Source organism: Paramisgurnus dabryanus, chromosome 3, assembly GCF_030506205.2.
Source record: "Paramisgurnus dabryanus chromosome 3, PD_genome_1.1, whole genome shotgun sequence".
NCBI lineage: Eukaryota > Metazoa > Chordata > Actinopteri > Cypriniformes > Cobitidae > Paramisgurnus > Paramisgurnus dabryanus.
The window spans coordinates 25029354-25050568 of NC_133339.1; the positions used below are offsets into that span (position 1 = coordinate 25029354).

The window sequence follows — 21215 nt, forward strand, 5'->3', positions numbered from 1 at the left end:
GTGTGAATTTTTGAATTAAAAAGTCATCTACCCACATACTTGAGCAAATTGATAAAAATGGTCTTTTTACAGAAACCGTGCTCCACAACGTTTTTTTAAAGTAAAGTTAAAGGGATAGTTCGGCCAAAAACAATATTAAACCCATGATTTACTCACCCCCAAGCTGTCCGAGTTGCATATGTCCAATCGTTTTTCAGATAAACACATTTTCGGATATTTTAGAAAATATTTTAGATCTTTCAGTTAATTAAATGTAATGTTACGGGGTCCACCCATAGTCCACGACCTTCAAGTCCAAAAAAAAGTGCGTCCATCCTTCACAAATTAAATCCGAACGGCTCCAGGATGATAAACAAAGGTCTTCTGAGGGTAATCCACGCGGTGTTGTTGTAGAAATATCCATATTTAAAACTTTATTAACGTAAATAAATACCTTCCGGTAGCGCCGCCATCTTAGTCGCGTCCGCATTCAGGATGAGAGCTTACGCAGCCTACGGAGGCTACTCTGCTGCTGCTCTATGCCCCCGCCCTCCGAATTTGTCATACGTCACTAAGAAAAGTGCGTACACTACGCTAATACTCTCTCCTGAATACAGAGGAGTCTAAGATGGCGGCGCTACCGGAAGGTATTTATTTTCGCTTGGGGGTGAGTAAATCATGGGTTTAATATCGTTTTTGGCCGAACTATCCCTTTAAACCTGCCGGAAGCTCTGCAGATTTTAAAGGGGGCATATAATGAAAATGTGACTCGTTTAAGTGCCATAATTGGGTGCCCAGTGCTTGTATCAACATAGAAAATAAGAAAACGAACAACCCAGTAACTTAGTTTTGTCAACCATTCTCTGCAAGCATGTGAAAAAATAGGTAATTGAAATCTGGCTCCTCTTGTGAAGTCAAAAGGGGATCATACCGCCCCTTAATTTGCACTATCCAACCACGGCACTGCCATTTAGTGCAGAGATCAGCTCATTTGCATTTAAAAGGACACACCCTAAACGGCACATTTTTGCACACACCTACAAGTGTTAATTTTAACATGTTATAATAAATTATCTATATTGTATTTTCAGCTAAAACTTCACATATGTACACTTGGGACACCAAAGATTGATTTGTCATCTTTAAAAAGTCTTGTGAAATGTCCCCTTTAAGGGGATAAAAACAATCAAGAGAAGAAGATTAATCAAAAAAGTTATATTTATTTTTAGATTTATTCTATAATTTCCTCAAACAACATTTATGTAGAAATACATAAGTTTTTGACACACAACAGTGTAAAACTAGCGTTTATAGTTGTTAATCAACAATACACAGATCTCTATGCAGTACAGAGTTAACCAAGTACAGACAAGCAAAGCTTTGACACTGGTACTTCTGTCCACAACATTAAAAGGAACATTCAATGACATTTAATAGCGAATCAAAACCAGAACTACACTTTACATTACACAGACACATGTACACAAATCACAATGTTCAACGCTCCATTAGAGAAGATGTTATTTTATACATATTAATGTCAGTTTACATAAAATCACCATGATTGTGGCAGAAACAAAATATGGCCTTCATAATCATAAAAACGGTAACTACATAGCAAGTACAAAATGAAAAGACAGTTTAAACCACAACCACGTTCACCCACAACTCAGAGCAAGTAAAACGGGAGAATTGCCCCCCTCCGATAACTTAAACAATTAAAGGCTTGCTAGCTGTATCTGTTTAAGTGAGCTTGTGCGTCTTTGTTTCAGCTGAATGAGGGGATTGTGTTCGCCTGAGCTGGCCCAAACTCAAGGATGACCGTTTTATGCAGATTTATGGCCGTCTGTGGTTGTTTAACACTGTTAATGCTATAGGAGTTTTGACACACCTGTAAAACATATCAACCCTCACATAACCCGCTTGTGCTTTATTAGGTTTTGTGCTAGCGGTGATAATTTTAAGTTGAATCAAAAGTCTTCTTCAGAGTATAAGACTAACAAAGGAACCACTTTAAATCAAGGGACCTGATTGCTTAAGTTACTGTACTGTACATAATGTACTTCATGTTGTATTAAAACAGTAATAGAGGTTCCATCACTTTTCCACTGTCTCTCTCCCGACCACTATTTCCTCCTTAAAACTTTGATTTCAGAAAATATACCATTTTATTCTGAAAATCCTGCAAAATTGCACACTAAACAATTTCCATAACAGCCGTTTTTACAAGTTTCATCTGCATAATAAGACTTTAATTTCTTGCTTATACACATTTGCATTTTTTACTTTTAAAATGTCCTGGATGATTACGCTGTGTGAAGTATAAAGGGAAGCGGTAATATTGCAGTTCGAAATCCTGTCCTATTTCTTCATTCTCTGTATTGCTTTATTACGAAATGTCTTGGGACAGTTCTTGTGAACTCTTTGGTCCTCAGTGACCTCATTTAAAGTTCACATGTGAACGAGTTGAGCATGATGTGCGCAATACTATTTTGGCTTTTTGAAGTAAATCTGAGCACCCTGGATTTACTGGATTTTAAGTTTCTGACAAATAAAAAAAACCATTCTATCAATTTAAATTAGAAATATAAAAAGAAGAGTAAACCCAGTTTGTGATGATTTCTATCAACCCATATTGGGCTCGGACTCCTGCTCATAATCATAGCCGGTCTGGACATCAAGCATCTATTTATGTTCAGCCAGGACGTCATTTAGTATGTTGAGGACCTGGTGAGCGTGGTACTCCTTGAAGATCAGAGAGGGACGGAAACGGATGGCTTTTTCTCCGCAGGAACCCAGAAAAGCACCTGGTGAGGTAAACAACACGGTACTTCCTTATCACTTTTCCATGGAAATGAAGCTGATTCGTGAATCACTCAGAACTGGCACAGTTTCTTTACTAAATTGATGACATGACCTAGTTATTACATAACGTGGGCGTGAACAAACTTGTCTTCCTGCTTTTTGGTTAAGGTATTTAAGTATTTGTCACATCTTGCTTGTGAAAACCCACCTTAAGTCAATTATTATGATTGACTGTTTTCTGCATAAAAAAATATAACCTTGATATCGTCAATATTGACGGACTATAAAGTAAAATCAATGATTTAATCAAGCTATTTTAGATTTGCCTATAACAAATAAAGCAATTTCATAAGCCGTTCTTGCAGTTGGAAAACCATCAAAACAGTTTCATATCACCACCAACATACTGAAAAGGGCATGTCTCACACGGTATGCAAGGAGGACTGTGCCGTGGCTTACCTTTGTTCCTGGCTTTGAGCATAATACTGTCACGGACGGTACTTTTATGGGCGTCAATGGCACAGAACGTTCCCTGACCGCGGGCGCTGCTCAGGATATGAGGGTACTGGGCCTTCGAGACGACAAAAAAAATAAAGAGACACTAAACAAATGTTCAGCTCAGAATAAGAAAAGCCATCATCAATCCATGACCTTAGCCTCAAAACAAAAACGCATTACATTGACAAGATCGATCCGAGGCGCGGGTAGACTCTTTCCTGTGACATGAATTATGTGGCTGCCTCTCAGGTGAACAATGAGGATCCTTATAATGGATCCATTATCGGATTTAAAGCCTCTCATATTGAGTTGTGGCCTCAGTGAAGGATCAGTCATGTGAAAAAGATAAATAAGGATAGCCATACCTGTAGTGCGTAAAGCCCCTGCAAAAGAGCCTTCCCCGAGCGCGCCACCTCTGCCAGAAGGTCCTCACGTCTGATCACATTCAGCACTTCAGCTAATAACAGATTCTTTGACGGATCTCCCATCCACGTGTTGAAAATTCTGTAGGGCTGAGGTGGACACGTAGTGTTAAACTCATTTTGGTTCATTTTGACGCGGTCTCATCCACTTTCTATTGTGAATGCACTGAACTCAAAGACAACTGACCACAAGACCTCAATCCTGTCATCATTTACTCACCCTCATGTTGTTACAAACCTGTTTAAATTTCTTTGTTCTGCTGAACACAAAGAAAAATATTTTAAAATATTTTAAAAATATTAATATTAAGAAGCACCCTTGACATCCATAGTGGGAAAAATACTACTATGGTAGTCAGTGGTGCTCAAAAACGGTTTGGTTACAAACATAGCTCAAAATATCTTTGTAACAACATGAGGATGAGTAAATGATGGCAGAATTTTCTTTTTGGGTTTAACTATCCCTTTAATACTGCAAACCATGGCTTTTAATAATGTAGATTATTTCATAATGCATTAGGTATTTAATCTAGGGATGCCAAAAATTGTGATTAATCGCATACAAATAAAAGTTTTTTGCATAATTCATGTGTGCGTATATATATATAAAAAAAATATATATCAAAAAAAGTGGAATGTCCCTTTAATGTTTGTATTTAAGAAACATTTACATGTATATTTATATATATTTTGATTTTTTTATAAATATAAATAAAAAATTTACTTTTCTTAAACTCATACATGCATGTGTGTATTTATATATACGTAATCTAAATGCTCAGTACACACAAACATATATTATGCAAACACAAACTTTATTTTGTATGTGATTAATCGCGATTAATTTTTGACAGCCCTAATTTAATCATGAAAAAAGTAAAACAATCACTGAATTCCTGTTGGGAAATATGTTAATAAGTGTAAAGATGACAAATTAATTTTTATATATGAAACTCAGAAAGTGTTTCAAGTTAAGGAGCCTCATTAAAGAAAGAGGTTCATTGAACGTTTATTATACGTTTGAATTGACTCATGAATCATTGTAATAATGGCCATTTTAGTACCATTGATGATGATAAAATGGTGCCACTAAATGGCTACTAGAGCCTTACTAAAGGTCGAAGCTGACAAGACTACACAACAAAATGTTACTTAACATGAAGAGGCACAATTTCAACAGTAGGGGGCAAGCTTGCTCATGTCTTGAGCAATTCAAACAGCAATAAATGATTGCTTATTCTTACACTGAAAAAAATTACTTAGTATTTGTTTGTTTAAAATTCTTAAATTAAGTTTTTCTTGATGAGCAAAATGACCTAGGAAAATAAGACAAAAAATATAAACTAAGTAAATTAGTGCTTAAAACAAGCAAAAAATCTGCCAATGGAATAAGAAAAGTTTTCTTGAAATAAGTTTACTTTATTCATAAACACTTTATTAAATGACAAGTTCGGTATTTTACACTTAAAGCCCTGTTTTCAGATTGTTTATGATAAAATAGAATGGTTTTCACTGAAATTTCGAGAATTTTCGGGTGTTTCTTGTTTCACCTCCCACCTCTAAAATGGGTGTATAGGTGCACAGGAAGAATCCTTCCTAAAATGCATTAAACTTTCGTTTACAAAGACGTGAAACTCACCGAGTGGTCAGTGGTGTTCACTGATGTGCTCACACAAAAATCGCTGTAAAAGACGCATTCCAACTGGTTTTATCGTAGTTTTGTCCAACTCCATTGACTTGTATTAGATGTGCTAAGAGGTACGGTATTACTCCGCGCCGGGAACTTTGTTTCTATTCTTGCAATTGGCAAAGGCGGATTATTGCCACCACCTGGGCTGGAGTGTTTATTATTCAAGCACTCAACGGAAGAATATACGGGTGTGAGGCGTTTGGAAAAATAGGTCCACAAGTTTACAACGAATGGTAAACACCTGTTGGAAAGCATCTTTTGCAGCGATTTTTGTGTGAGCAAATCAGTGAACACCCCTGACCACTCGGTGAGTTTCACATCTTTGTAAATGAAAATTTAATGCATTATCAGGATATCCAATCAGGAAGGATTGCTCCAGTGCACCCTTACCCCCATTGTAGAGGTGGGAGGTGAAACAACAAACACCCAAAAATTCTCGGGGCAGCCGCATATGCAGAAATTTCTGTCAAAACCGTTCTAATTCATCATAAACAATCTGAAAACAGGGCTTTAAGTGTAAAATACCGAACTTGTCCTTTAAAGATTTTTTTCTTATTTCATTGGCAGATTTTTTTTGCTTAAGCACAAAATCACTTAAATTTTATATTTTTTGCATAATAACTAGACATATTTTCCTAGGTCATTTTGCTCATCAAGAAAATACACCTTAATTTAAGAATTTTTAGATATTTTTACTGAAAACAAGACAAAACTACCAAGTAAGAAAGTCGTTTTTTGCAGTGTAGGAGCGGTTCATTCATAGCTATTACATCACATAATAAGGCTGTTCATCAATAATGGCTTATTTCTACTAAGAATGGAGCAGTCAGGAACAATTGATGATAATGAGTATTGATGATTTTTGTGATGTGTTCTCACTTTGTCTGCCTGCAGTTCATTTTTGTGAAAAAATCCTCCTGTAAGCATCTTCTTGCTGAAAGAGACCACATCGGCAGGGTCATCCAGACCCCAGTGCTCATGTGCCCAGAACTTGCCCGTAGCTCCGCAACCTGTCTGGACTTCATCCACGTGGAAAGCACAGCCATGCTGAAAGAGTCAAAACGCAGATTGAAAAACTAAAAACCAGTCCTGTCCTGCCTAAAAGTGCACATAATGGCCGCTGGACACGTCTGTCACACGCCGACATGCTCCATTTGAACAGTTGCACTGTTTTTTTTTCAAGTTTATCACGAACACCTAAGTTACACATTTTTTGTACACATACATGTAAGCATATTAAATTATTCCCTTTTGTCTCCCATCTTATCTTGTTCAAAAGGACACCAATTAAAGAAGATGAAAAGAACTTCTTACAGTGCAGTGAGTGTGCTTTTAATTTTTTTTAAATAGATGCTTCAAAGAGCCTAATTTTAGTTTTTTTTATAACTGGAGTGTCTATTGTGAACTACTTCAAAGCTTGGATCTGTTAAGGGGAGACAATAAAGCTGGAGAGTAGGTTAAATCCCATTGACTTTCTCTTTAGAGAACAGAGCTCTACCTTTTGTGCAATATTGCGTAGTTTGATGAAGAAGTCAGGGGAGGCGTGGTTGTCTCCTCCCTCGGCCTGGATGGGCTCGATCACAATACCAGCCACTGGTTTGCCCTTCTGCCTCCACTTTATGATCAGATCCTCCACCTGACACATAGAAACACGTTTACAGCTCCCATAAACCACAGACAACGCTTGGATATATTTATTGTAGCTGTACATCACTTCACATCATGTTTAACAGACTGGTTCTGCTTTTGTGTCTTTGACAGTTACGGTTTAACTTGTGTAAAACCTGCGTCTGTTTGTTTGCGTTGTTTTTTCTAATAGGCTTTTTTACAATATTGCATTGTTGCAAAGTGGCTAATGAAATATTTATGATATATATTTTTGCAAAATACATGTAGCTTAGCATTACCAACTGCGAAAACAATAGTCGGTAGGTTTGCAGTTGTAATGTTATATGCAAAGTGCCAAGATTTACATTAGCAATACTAAAAATAATAAAAAAACAAAAAATAATTGTTTGTAATAATTGTCTTTTCCATCAACAAAATTCCAAATGGGGAACAAATTAGGAATTTTGATGGGAATGTCTGTATTTTATTTTTCATATTTATTTTAGATTTAAAGAAAGTGTTTAAAAAGTCAAAAATCACAATACATCTGATTTTTTATGCAGTTTTTCTGTATTATGCTGGGTACACACCAAAAGATAATCGGGCTGAGTTTGGGCCGATTTCCCCCCTTCCGACAATCCTAGCTATGTCCTGATTATCTTGATGGTTCTACAGATATTTTTTCCAATTTTCCACTGGTGTGAGGTGTGTTAAGAGTGTCCGAACCTGATCGGAAGAACGCCGGAGCCACCCCGATTGCGAACATGTTTAATATTTACGATCAGAAATCCTTATCTGTGGAGGAACCCAGAAGACGAACGCATGCACGCTCTTGAGATTATCATGTGAAACGAAACAATATCCAATCAGAAAGCAAGATGATGGAAGACGAAGCAGTCATGGAGGAGCACACAGTTGATGCAAAGTGAACTTGTACAGACCATGTTCCCGTTGTCTCCACGACTTCACCCAAACCCTTTACTTTTTTCTCTTTAAATTTTCTGTAAAAATCATTCCAAACACTATCACTAAAATTTCTTCCTGCATATTGTCTGCTATGCTTATTCAAAAGTCCCGCAAGATTTTGCAAGATTTCCTTTGTTCACAGTCGAGACTCTGGTTGAAAATCTGTTTTTTTGTTGTGCTATCTTTGACGCATCATGGCGCACCACACACTATAGGAGCAAAATGGTTAAATCTAGGATTTTTTATCCTCATGTTTGTGATCTATCACAGATAGATGTAAAAAAATCTTTTGGTGTGTACCCAGCATTAGATGTTTTGTCTGAAGCAGAGGCACAGTGTATTACAAATGGCAGAGATTAATGAGCGACTGCTAACCTCCTCCAGGCAGCGCGCCTCCTCTTGTGCATTCTCCCTTACAAACTCCTCCAGAGGATACTGCAGCCTCGGAAAGGGGGCAATGGGCCAGTCGAACGATGGTATGTCCAGTTTGTGAATGGGTTTTGAATGTGTTGTGGCCAGGCAACCTGAAATCCAACACCACACACATTAGGATCAATGTGCCTGCTGAAAAACAAAGCAGCCAACTTCTTTGTTATTCAAATGCGTAAGTCATATGATCTGAATGAGAATGCTGTCAAGCAAATGCAAGACAAATTTGTCTTGGGCTTACATTATACTCTCAACAACAATACATTAAACAGCACTTAATCAGAAGTGAATCTGAATCATTTTTATTTTATTTGAATCATTGTGTGTTCCTAACTCCGCTGACACAGCATTGGATTAGCAGCATAAAAGGTCATGGGTTCAATTCCCAGAGAATACACATCAAATCTTACACCTTGCAATGCACTGTTAGGTCGCTTTGGATAAAAGCATCTGCCAAATGTGGAAATTTATTTTATATTAATAAATCAGGTTTTCAACAAAGTTTGTCCACTTACCTAAAGTCCTGCCATGAAAACCACCCATAAATGACAAGATGCTTAAATCTGGGCATCCAGGACTCTAAAAGAGAGAGATAGAAGAATCATAAAAATATGAAAAACTATTGTCCTTCACATGCATAGTGCAACTCAGCATTTCATCCCTAACCTGGTTGATCATGCAGGAGCCAATGTCCTCTTCAGATGGGTTATTATGTCCTCTCTCTTTATTCTGGAAAAGCCATTGAAAAAACACTTTTAATGTAAGATCTCTTGGTCTTATCAGAATACATCCACATAAGCTGATAGGTACGCATTTATAATTCATCAAACTAAAAATTGTCTACTCACTTTGTACCAAATGAACATGGCTTTGAAAGCGTTCTCATTGGAGCAGGATCCACAGGCCATCGTCTGCACTCTGGTCATCCCGCTGGGGGCGACCTGATTTAAAAAAAAGGAGTTTTTCACATGACTTTCCACTGGCACTGCTACAATTCACAATTTACTATCAACCTAGACACCAGATGACCCCTGGGCCGGATCCATTCTGAAATCAGCATCTTCCGTGCAGTTCCGGCCCGGGGTTGTCTGTTGTCTGGAAAAGTAAAGAGAATCCTAATGGATCTTTTATTTAAGACTCAATCTGTGTGAGGATGCAGTGGTATCATTCTCAGGGCAGTTCCAGGTCGAGGGATTGCATAATCTGTAGTTTTAATGCAAAATAAGAGCCCTTATGTTTTTACTTGAGACTTGCATTAAAATTATTGGTGCAGTAAAACAAAACAATCACTCAAGAGATGCTTCACTTAAAACTCAAGCTGTGTTTCTTCACATCAAACAGGCTTTAGAGCAGCACATACCGACAGAAGACTTTCAATCAATTTTTCTGGAAAGTTTTCAGGTGGCAGGATACCAAGTGCGGGTCGGTTCACAAACGCACTCTGCGTGAACATAAAAACTGTCACTGATACAAAATAATCAAGTTAAGATGTTTCAAATTTAATTTTTCCTTCAAATATTTAAATGCCTATTAAAAGGAACACTTCACTTTTTTGAAAATATGCTCATTTTCCAGCTCCCCTAAAATTAAACATTTGATTTTTACCTTTTTGGAATCCATTCAGCCGATCTCCGGGTCTGGCGCTACCACTTTTAGCATAGCTTAGCACAATCCATTGAATCTGATTAGACCATTAGCATTGCGCTAAAAAATAACCAAAGAGTTTCAATGTTTTTCCAATTTAAAACTTGACTCTTCTGTAGTTACATTGTGTACTAAGACTGACGGGAAATTAAAAGTTGTGATTTTCTCTTATTCTGGTGTAATAATCAAGGACTTTGCTGCTGTAACATGGCTACAGGAGGCGCAATGATATTACGCAGTGCCCAAAAATAGTCCCCTGCTATTGAAAGATCCTAAGGGGACTATTTTTGGCTGCTGCGTAATATCATTGCGACTCCTCCAGCCATGTTACGGCAGAGTCCAGTTTTTAATATGAAAAATATAGAAATTCTTTGGTTATTTTTGAGCGTGATGCTATGCTAAAAGTGGTAGAGCCAGACCCAGAGATCAGCTAAATGGATTCCAGAACGGTAAAAATAAAAATGTTAACTCTAGGGGAGCTGGAAAATAATATATTTTCAAAAAGGTGGAGTGTTTTGAGAATTTCCTCATATTTAGTCATATTTTAAGAGTCATATTGCCAAATGCATAAATATAAAAATGTAATCATTACAAACCCTGTAGTTTAAATACGCACATACTTTGTGTTTGACTTCCAAGTATGATAAAGTCTTACCAGATTGTTTGGGTTGGTCATCACTTTCATTAAAGCCGGATGATTGTAACCTAGAAAAGAAAATTCAATGAAACAAAGCCTTTTAAAAACACAGTCATTAACATTGCAGTGTGATATTTGCAGGAATTCAATTAAATCAGTGTTCGCTACAAAAACACCAAAAACAAAAAGCAGCTGTATTGACTTATTACATCTGTCAAGCGGAGCTGAAAACAATAAACATATTTGCATGCTAGTGAGTTGAGGTGGATAACTGAGAGCGAGTTACTCCTGACGCTCCATTCACGATTCTCATTTTCTTGGGTGACATCATGCATTGCCAAACTAAACTGTGGATCTGTCGGCATCACATCACTGGCACTGATCGAGTTGAAAATATAATGAAAACATCAAACTGCCTCATGCAAATAATCTAGTGCAAACGCTAGCCAATTATGTTTATGCAAGACCGTGTGAGGACACAACAGGTGTCCTAGCTGTTAAAACAAAAGCCGCCATTTTTGTGTTGTGGTCCAATGTGATTGGCTGTTGTCACTATGAACACATCAGGGCCATGCTTCAGTCCTCTGTCAAGCGTTTACAATAATGCCCCATATGAATCGAGCATAACAATGACAGCAGCAGTAAGCAGGACTTTCTCAAAAATCACATATTTTTAGTCAAGCTGAACTGTCCATTGAGACTTTAAACAAGAGTGTCATCTAAATAAGCAGAATTTAATGCTTTCTAGTTTTTTTTTTCATAATGTTTTGAGTTAAGATAACATTTAACTCTGTATTGCAATCTATCTCTGGCAGAGAGCGTTTTTTCATATATTAAAACTGAAAACTACAAAATGTACTGAAAATGTAAAAAAAAAAAAAAAATCTGGCATAAAATTTTTTGACTGATGGATGCATCAAGGTCAGTGATGCGCGAGTTGATCCAAAATGAGCAGGTGGTCACCCGCAGTTACGAGTCATCCAAAAATATTTTTAATGATATTTGGGTCGCGGTCTGTCGTGTCGTTTGAAATAATGATGCCAATTAAACCTTTGTAATTTATATAGTACTAGACACCCACCACCGTACTCCTAGTTCCTACGTCTGTGAACCAATGACGCTACAATATATATATTTTTTTGCGGTCCGAGTTGCGGGTGGGTTAGTTGAAAATGTCGGTCGGGTGCGGGTTGTTTATACATTGACCTCCGCATCACTTATCAAGGTGCAAGAGCTTAGCTGATAAGATAAGCACATCATTTTCAGCCTGTACATTTAAGAGCACATGAAGAGTTATTTTTCTTCAAAATGTACCTTTTTTTTGTCTTTTGTTGTCAGGTATTTGCTAGGCAAGTACAGTCTGGTACAAAATGTATGAAATATGTGACCCTGCCTGTAAAAACCCAGCTAAAGCCTTTTTTTGTGATTTACTGTTTTCTACATAAAACCACCATAAATAATGTAAAGAATATTCTGTGAAAATATAACCTTGATATCTTTAATATTGACCGAGTAAGGTCATGTCAAAGATTGAAATAAAAAGTGAAATCATACTTTGATTCTCCTAATCTCATAATTAGATTATTGGATCAAGTTTGTCTCCATTTATTTAAACCATGAGAACAGCACAGTTTTCTATTTTACAGAGGGATGGTTGAATCTGGCCAGCAGCTGATATTGGATCACAGTGACAGTGATTTTAAAGCTTTAGATAAAGCAGTGTGCTTCCCTGATATACGCAAGAAACAAGCCGCAGGGCAAAATAAGTATAGGAGCATGCAACATATTAAACTAAGAGAGCTCTTGGATTGTGCTCTGTGTGTGCTGCGAAGGCAATTCATTTCTTTTTCCACTTCAAAGGGCAAACATAAATGCTGCAGTCCGCATGTGTCTGTCAACATGAATGTTGTGGGTCAGTGGGGGTTACAATAATGTGACAAGCATATCCCATAATGCAATTCTGTCTGAGCAGTACAGGAGCAGTGAGTGAGAGGGAAATCAAAACTCATTACATCTGAATCACCTGAAGGCATTTGTGATGGCGAGAGACGGTGGCTTTACTCAATTTGTTGAGACTGATTAAATGTAAATAAGCTAACAGACCAAATGAATTACAATTTGGCTTTACAGAGTAAGTAAAGATGGTCTTACAGTCTCTCTCTCTCTCAATGTCAGTCTGCTGCAACAGGGGTTACTAAAGTCCTATAGCTTATAACTTTACATGTGATTGCGATTACTAGCATTGCGTTAGCAGCAGTCATGGGTTCGAACCAAGGGAACACACATACTGATAAAATATATACCTTGTAATGCACCTTGTAAGTCACTTTAAGCGTTTGCCAAATGCGTAAATGTCATGTGGTTGGGTCACTGCTAGGTGTCAGTCAAAATTCACAATCGCCAAGAGCAAAATCATATATTGAAAAGCAACAGTATGACTCTCTTCAGCAAGCAACACGATTTCAAGCCTCATCTATTCACATGGTACAAACAAAGCAGGGCAGGTATGAGCTCACCAATGGGGATGGAGGAGATTTGTGTGTACACATCCAGCATTCGATTGCCATCCACATCCACCAGGTAGTTTCCCCTGCTCTCCTCATAGTTACAGAAGAAATGAACTGCCCCAACATTCTGCGAGAGAAACAGAGCAAGTTCAGAGCCGCAAGGATTGAATTGTAATTTTAGGCAAGTCACCCTGCCGACACATAACTCTTCTTTTTCTGGAATACTTTTAGCTCTACACTGGCTGTAGGGGATTCCTCCAACTCCCAAGCTCATATATTTAGCATAGTTATGTCAAAAACGGCGTTGTTAAAGAGCATGTGTTTGCCGTCTTTCATTATTTTTACGCTGATCTGATGAGAGCGCCAAACAGCCTCACGCCAACCCCAGGCCCAGATATACAGTATACTGTATATATTATTATTAAGGTACAGTACAGGTACAGGTACTGTTTTGGTGCCAGAAAACTCATCCAATATAACGAAATGCTTAACGTTAGAATATGAAGCCTTGATGGTAGCTTGACTCACACCTTGACTTGCTTGTCCAGGGTGTGGATATCACTGAACCCGATCATGGCATCTATATTTAGCTCATCTGATGAACCGATTTTGTTTCATCTTATGTCTGCTGTCTTGCAATGGAGTGACCGAGCGTCAAGCGAATGCGTGATATTAACTTTATCTACGCCTGTCAGCTTCCATCAATGTGCTCATCCAAAGCAAAGCGGTCGGTGAATGACTGCGAGCGCTCTCAGAAAGCCAAATAAATCACTGCCCGAAATTCATTCATCACTCAATATCACCCGAGACAGCCTGAGACATGTCCAGACGTCTGACCAGAAGTGGTGATGTTCTCAAGCTGAGGGTAAAACCTTTAAAAACGACTGGACCAGGGAAATCACACATTAACTTCACTAGCTACGATGACTGTCATACAGCTGTTTGATTTGTGATGTAACTGTCTGGTTCTAGTGAAATTAACCCTTAATTGAAGCAAATGAACTTTACTTCATGCCATCAGCACTACTTGACAGAGATGATGCAGGTTCTCTTACATAACATATGTTTGTTAACGTATTGTAAGGTGAAACCAAGTTTATTTTCAGTCTTACCTGAATGTCACCCAGCTGTCTCAGTAGCTCCTGTTAAATGAAACAAACAAGTATTTTAGTCACTCTGCTCTGCTGAGCTATCAGAAAATATTTGATCGGGTTTAGTATGGATTGTACACCAAGTTGAAAGTTCAAAAAAATGTCTCTCATTCTGTGAAGGCTTATGCTTGATGCATTTAAGCATATTTAATATAAGTTTTAGGGTTGTTATTATTATTGAATAATAAAAACAATTTTATTTTATTGAAAAAAGGGATTTTTTAAAATAAGTGTTGAATAAGTGTTCATATATTTACTATTCATGAACACTTATACTGGAAATGTATTTTACTGGAAATATACCATGCTCCTCAGTACAATATTAATAAAGTCTAAATTAATAATAATAAATAATTTATAAATTAATATTAATACAATTAATTTTAAAATTAAAAAAATATGCCTAAATTAAATTACAAATAATACAAGAAATGAGGATTGACAGTTTTAATTCTTAAAAAAAAAATGACTCTAGCCCATTTCATGATTTTCTACAGGGTTAGGCACATCCAAAAACAATGTTTTTTATGGTAAAAGCGTAAGAATGCTGAAACTGAACCTGGGACCTTGGACCTGGAACCTGTGTTTTCATTGAAGGGGAATCATATTCAAACTCTGACTCGGTCTTTGTGGCAGTTTTGCTGACATATCTGCAAACTAAGAACAAAATAAATAAATTATAAATGAATACAAGGTCACATATTTCGTTATACTTCTTCAAGAATTTTCTATTAAATCATGGAAAAAACGACTCTGTTTTAATGTCAATATTATCCAAAAACAATTTGCTAATGCATATTGGGTATACATTTCAATTAAACAGCCGTATTCTAGGACATATTAAATTTCTGCTGTATATTTTTTCTTAATATATGTTTTACAATCAGGTTTGAAGCATCTACGTGCACATGGCTCTTAGATGTTATCAAGGGTTAAAAACATGTAACATTGTCATATCACATAGCTACTGATTAATGAAAGATGCTGGCAAGACACAGTTTTACTGTGACCTGCTATCAAAGAAAAAACACACATGGAGGTTTCTACTAAAGCCGTAGCTGGATAAAACCAGTTCTTAGTAATTCATTTACTTGGTTAGGTTAACTGTGCCCCTCTCAAGACCGTGCTGTATATTCACAATGATTTATCGTGCCTCGCTTCCAAAGCTGTGTTAGGAGGTATTTCATTTTAATAAAGTCTCTTTGACAACCATAACTCTTTTTAAGTAGTCATAGCAAGGTGAGAACATTATAATAAAGACCTCTGTCAGACTAGTGGTGCCAAACTGCAAAAATAATGATTTTAAACACTCCCTCCAACTACTATTGGTTGGTCATCTGGACAGCCCAACCCTAAAATCATTTCATTGGTTGAGATTCATTGCTTGCAATTCAAAGATGGGAGGTAGGGATGTGCACGAATGGTCGAATATTTGATCTGCAATAATAATTCAAATAGAGAAAACCTGCAACATATCTTAGTCCTTCATCTCTGTGTTGTTATTTACCCGTAGTGGTGAGACGCAGGTTTTGCTGAAGGGAGATGGTCAGCTGGCGGGTCAGGAGTGAAGAGGCCATGTGTAGTACTCAGTGAGAAAGCAATGAAGAGAAAGAGAGAGACAGTACACAGCACCTGCCTTTCACTTTACCTGAGGAAAGATAAGATAGAGAAAACATATAATGGAACAACAGGAGAACAAAAACTGGCACAGGTACATTTACCAGTGGGTGCTAACAAATGCCAAGATCATAGTATGATCTAGAAAAACACACACACACAATGTAAAGACTGCATTTACATTTGAACATTTACAAAATTACACACAATGTATACAGAAAAATTGACATTTAGTCTAAAAGGAAATTGGTATTCCTAAAAACTGTTACAGTACTTTGATTTTTACAGCGGGAAAGTAACGAGCAAGGCACCATTTGCCTCCTATAGTTAAACGCAGGTGTCACATTTTTAATATAGCTTACCATCCTTGACAAGTCACAACACAAAGCTCAGGTTTGTTCAGAAATGTTCACGGCTGTGCCAGCATGCTTTAACAGCTGTGCTACAGGAACAGTATCATGATTCAGTACCATAGACAGTTCCCATTTCCTTAAAAATGGGTTCAGGCATATCCATCAATTCTGTCCCGCTCCAGCAGTTTTGACAGTCGGTCCTTATGCCAGACAAAAAAGACAACAACACTAAGATGCTCCAATTATCTTCGTTTTTTAATGTGCAAAATCATTGGTGGGTCAGAAAAGTCAGTGAGAACATTGCTAGGGGCAGCAGACAATTAGTAACAAGTACAGCTAAACCTTCCCTAAAGGCACGTGGGGCAGGGACCTGAATGCACATAAAAGTGTCTTGGCACTCAGAATAATTATGACATAATTATGGAAAAAATTATACCTGGGGCAATCCTGACACAGCTTCAACTGATTTTAAACATGAGCATATGCTTAGAGATGAAACACCATAACAATGTGTAATTATTAGGTGAAAAGTGTTTGAATGTTAATTAAACACATGATTTTGGAAATATTACTGTCCTTCCTTAGTTAAAATGTGCAATAGGGCTTCCACACTTGGCCGATCGATGATAACTGGATAAAAATAGTTAATAGTAATCTTTTATACAGCACAAACTTCTAATATCTCTCTTCTAAAAACAATTCAGAAAACAAGAAGACCAAGTTGGCATTGACTATAGAAATGTTCGTTTATTGTTTCAATATCCATACTTTCCTGGATGTTTCCAAGTTTCCATGACCATGGAATTATGTGTATGTTTGTGTGGAAAGCCAGTGTTGCTCTGAAGTCAGTTGTATGCGCTTGGTTGTCTCAAACGATCAATTCAGAGCGGAGAACCTACGGCATCTTTATTCACGTGCAGGAACGGAAAAACAGAAAGTGCATTTCTCTTTTGCTCCAGATCCGAGGACACTTACGCAATAGAGGCGGCACAAGCAGGAAAAATCCAGATGCTCCCGTGTCTCAGAAGCTCCCCATCATCAACCGGATACAACCGGTTCTCAAAATATGCATTACACAAGGCCAATGTCAGGCGCCTGTGAGGATGTAGCATGCAAAACGGTTTAAACTCACTTGGCAGCTGGGGGGCAACAATTTTATTGATAGGGATTTTGTTTCTCGTGCAAGGCAGTGGGTAAATCTTTCAAATAACTACAGTATGTGACAGCACAACATGCAAGCGTGAACAAGTCCTTAGGATCTAAGAAGCTGTGCAAACATGATTGATATAACAGAAAACAAACTTTGACAGGTAATGTAAATAGCTAAAATCTACAAGTCCTGCTACATACAAATCCTACAAAAACCAAAATCAGGTTAGGTTTTGATTGGGTTACAGCAACTCCTGCTAGCCTGCTGTTAAACTCAAGCACAATTAATTAATATTCATCAGGAGTCTCCATGTGGTGGTGGACCGTTTTGAAGCGAACAAAAGCAGCCAGAGCTGGGTTACACAACACAGGCCATCAGCCAATCCCTCTGCTCCTCATCCTCACATCGCACAGTGTGAATGAGAGCCAGAGGCCCACGAGAGCACTAAACACATTCTCCCAGCAAACGGATCCGGTATTACGTAATACATCCCAGGGAGCTGGACAAAATCAAAGTATGCTACAAGATGTCTACACGGTAACCTCAATACCCAGCACAACCCCTCATGAAGGCTATTCTTTAAATATTTTCCTTTTATAGGTGACATCTACACTACCAGACCGGTCAAAAGTTTGACTGAAATGTTAACTATGATCTTAAAAAATAATCTTTTAATCTGAAGTTGTATGGTTAAATGCTTCAAATTAATTTTGTATGCAAAAATATACCTGTGAAAAACAGATTAATTTCTGCTATATATTTTTTTTTTAAGTTAATTATTTTCGAAAAAGATGACTTAGGCTGAATACTAAAGGAAAAGCAGCCAAGAAGAGTCCAGATTAAATGTTAACTCCTTCGAAATTCTTTCAAATTCACCCTCAGGTGAAACTTCTTGATAAAATGACACAAGTATGGTTTTGCCATTTCTAGGCCACTGGTTCCCAACCCATTTCACTTCAAGGCCCACTAGTTGCCCACAACAATAATGAAGGCCCCCCAATCACTCAATTTTACAAATGAAATTATCTAGAGCTTGGAATGACTAGACAGATGTATATCCGCTACTAAAATGGCCCAAAAAAAGAAAGCTTATTTTAATGCTTGTTTTGTTTTAATTTTAAGTCAACTTGAAGCCCCCTTGGAAATCTGTTGAGGCCCCCTTGTGGGCCCGGCCCCCTGGTTGGGAAACACTGTTCTTGGCAAAGGGTGACTGCATTTCAGATGATAAAATATAACAGTTTTGATTCATTTTGAATGCTTTAAGTCACCAAAATAAATCCCAAAGTTACATTTGTACATACAAAATATACATACAGAATGAGTGAGGGTTTTGACATTTTTGACCGGTAGTGTACTGTATTTGGACTTCATCAGATTTTGATTAACAGTTTTATGAACCTGAAACATTTTAATGAATCGTTTGGTGTAACTTTGTGAAAATCAGATCCTAACAAGAAACCTACAATCCCGATCAGATATTAAGCACCAAATGAACTTTGATCTGTACAGATAACACCAGGCTCTATTTGAGAGCCATTAGTGAAAGTTTTACAGTATGTGCACTGTTCATTGCACAACAATGCTTACAATGAACACTGCACAGGCCACTGACAGCCAGACCAAACAGTCTATTACTGTAGGTCACATGAAAGGTTCAAATAAGAACCTTAAAAGGCATAAAAGGACAATAATGAATAGAATAGAATTCATACAAAATCTAAAGGTTAACTAGTTGAACTAGCACTGGAATTAAGGGTCTATATTTGATTTGCCAGACAGCTGTCATGCCAACCAAAGAAGGAAAATACTACTATCTTACTCATGCTGATAATAAAACAATCACTAGTACAGAATAAAGTCTGATGCTATCATGCTAGTAATAGGATTACTTCAGGTTTCAAATCAATAGGCCACGTCTTCTTAACACCTACAAACACCTGAAGAAATGCAGCAACGACTGCTATCATTCTATTTTAAGCAAACCATAACATCAAATAAAGCTACAAAAGTACCACAAAGATATGCAATGTCAGCCATCAGAAGGAAAGACGCTATCAAAACTTTTCCATGCAATGTAAATACAGACAGACAAGCATGCACAGTCATGTGTTATCCTGAGTGTGGCATTCAGCAATCATCAACAAACATCCTTTACAAATACCTAAGCAGTGCATTTATATATCAAGCTTTGAATGAGACAACTAGGATTAACCTAGTTATACATTATTTTGCATGCAAAAAATTCTGAGCTCTAGCATGCTATTGTATGATGAAGTAATAAACTACAGGTGAACTAGTCTGTTGCACACTGAAACAAAACATAAAGCTACAATTCAAATGTACTCAGTTAGTGCACCTTACATCCTATGCCTATATATTTAAGTTTCTATAACACAAGAACCCATGTAAATCCTTACATAGTAAGCATAGCACAGACACAACAGTTTTTGATACTGCAGTAACATTCTATTAACTCAACATCCTGCACAACACTTTTAGACTGTTTACCTCTGTAAAGGTTTTGCATTTGAAACATTAATAACGTTACTTTACTGATACTTTCAAATTGAATCCTTCATATTCTATCATTACACAATTCAATCAAATTTAATTTCCCCAGGCTAACACAAATATCAGTATGCAAATCGCAGATGAAAACTTGCTCGATACACAAAGCAGCTGCTGGAACTGAAAACAGTATCCGGCTCCGACTGGATTTGACCTGTCAAACGTTTTGAGATCGAGCTGTATGGATGAAACCGGATCGATGCAGGCCATTTCTGGTTGCTCTCATAATGCCGCACTATTTCATATAAACCGCACCCGTTACAACACTAAACAGCTGTTACGCATGATGAGCGGCGCGTGCAGTAATCCATCTACATATTTACTGTACGATAAACTTAGCATGAATATTAATTCCAAAACGAGCCCGCTGCACGCGCTATCTGCTCGATGTCGCGATAATATTTGAATACATTTAAATACTCACCCTAGCGGCTGATATATCACGGATTTCACACGTTACGAAGAAATTACACAGAAGAAAGAAGCAGTGAAGAATGCAGTCAGACTTAAAAACATCATTTCAAGTCTTCTTTTTCCCGAGGGGAGGGTCTTACTGTGGGATCAGCCAATACCAACCAATAGAGAGAGAGACGTACAGCTGCCGGAAACGTCAAGCGCTTCACAGCTGTGTGCGGTGCGGTCAGCCGTTTAGATTTACCATACGTAAACCAGTGAGATACTTAACCTTTCAATGAACCCTAAATCAGATGGTAATATAAAATGAATATTGTTAAAAAATAAGTTACTGTTAGGGGCACATTAATATACAAATATAATTTTTTGATTTTTTTTTAAGCATTGACGTATTCACATCGTGTTTAATATATTATTATTTAATAAATAATTGGATTGGTGTGTATTATCTCATCATCACCATCATTAAGTTTTATTACAGACTCAAGGTCCAAATAAAATACAAAACAATACATAAAACATAAGTGTATTATAAAGATAAAACCAATAAACTGGATTTAAAGGGATAGTTCACCCAAAAATAAAAATTCTGTCATCTTTTACTCACTCTCATGTTGTTACAAACCTGTATTCATTTCTTTGTTCTGATGAACACAAAGGAAGATATTCTGACAAATGTTTGCAACCAAGCCGTTTGTTATATAAATGCATATACTATAGGTTTGTAACAACATGAGGCTGAGTAATTGATGACAGAATTTTCATTTTTGGGTGAAC

General features: G+C 37.3%; 1 protein-coding gene across 3 annotated transcripts; it reads right to left on the bottom strand.

Annotated features, from left to right (window-relative positions):
* Positions 1–1179: 1179 nt before the first annotated feature.
* Positions 1180–20604, bottom strand: abat (4-aminobutyrate aminotransferase). 3 transcript variants are annotated; one of them, XM_065278966.1, is made up of 16 exons: positions 20449–20604; positions 15844–15984; positions 14896–14993; positions 14298–14327; positions 13195–13312; positions 10697–10746; positions 9758–9838; positions 9246–9338; positions 9064–9126; positions 8913–8976; positions 8344–8492; positions 6893–7030; positions 6274–6441; positions 3648–3794; positions 3244–3355; positions 1180–2786 (listed from the first exon to the last, which is right to left on the bottom strand). In XM_065278966.1, exons 2-16 carry the CDS (start codon positions 15911–15913, stop codon positions 2665–2667), a joined length of 1503 nt encoding a protein of 500 aa, XP_065135038.1. In that variant the 5' UTR covers positions 15914–15984; positions 20449–20604; the 3' UTR covers positions 1180–2664. The 3 variants fall into 3 exon arrangements, with proteins under 3 accessions (XP_065135038.1, XP_065135047.1, XP_065135057.1); XM_065278975.2 differs by lacking the exon at positions 20449–20604 and adding an exon at positions 17282–17638; XM_065278985.2 differs by lacking the exon at positions 20449–20604 and having other exon boundaries at positions 14903–14993; positions 15844–15869.
* Between the last annotated feature and the right edge of the window lie 611 nt (positions 20605–21215).

What these genes read in the sequence shown, in the direction of transcription:
- abat (XM_065278966.1), bottom strand. Translation starts at nt 15,913, where the DNA reads ATGGCCTCTTCACTCCTGACCCGCCAGCTGACCATCTCCCTTCAGCAA. An exon ending in GCTCCTGCATGATCAACCAG is followed by an intron (nt 8,977 to 9,063) that starts GTTAGGGATGAA and finishes TCTCTCTTTTAG; the next exon opens with AGTCCTGGATGCCCAGATTT. An exon ending in AGGCGCGCTGCCTGGAGGAG is followed by an intron (nt 7,031 to 8,343) that starts GTTAGCAGTCGC and finishes TCTATGTGTCAG; the next exon opens with GTGGAGGATCTGATCATAAA.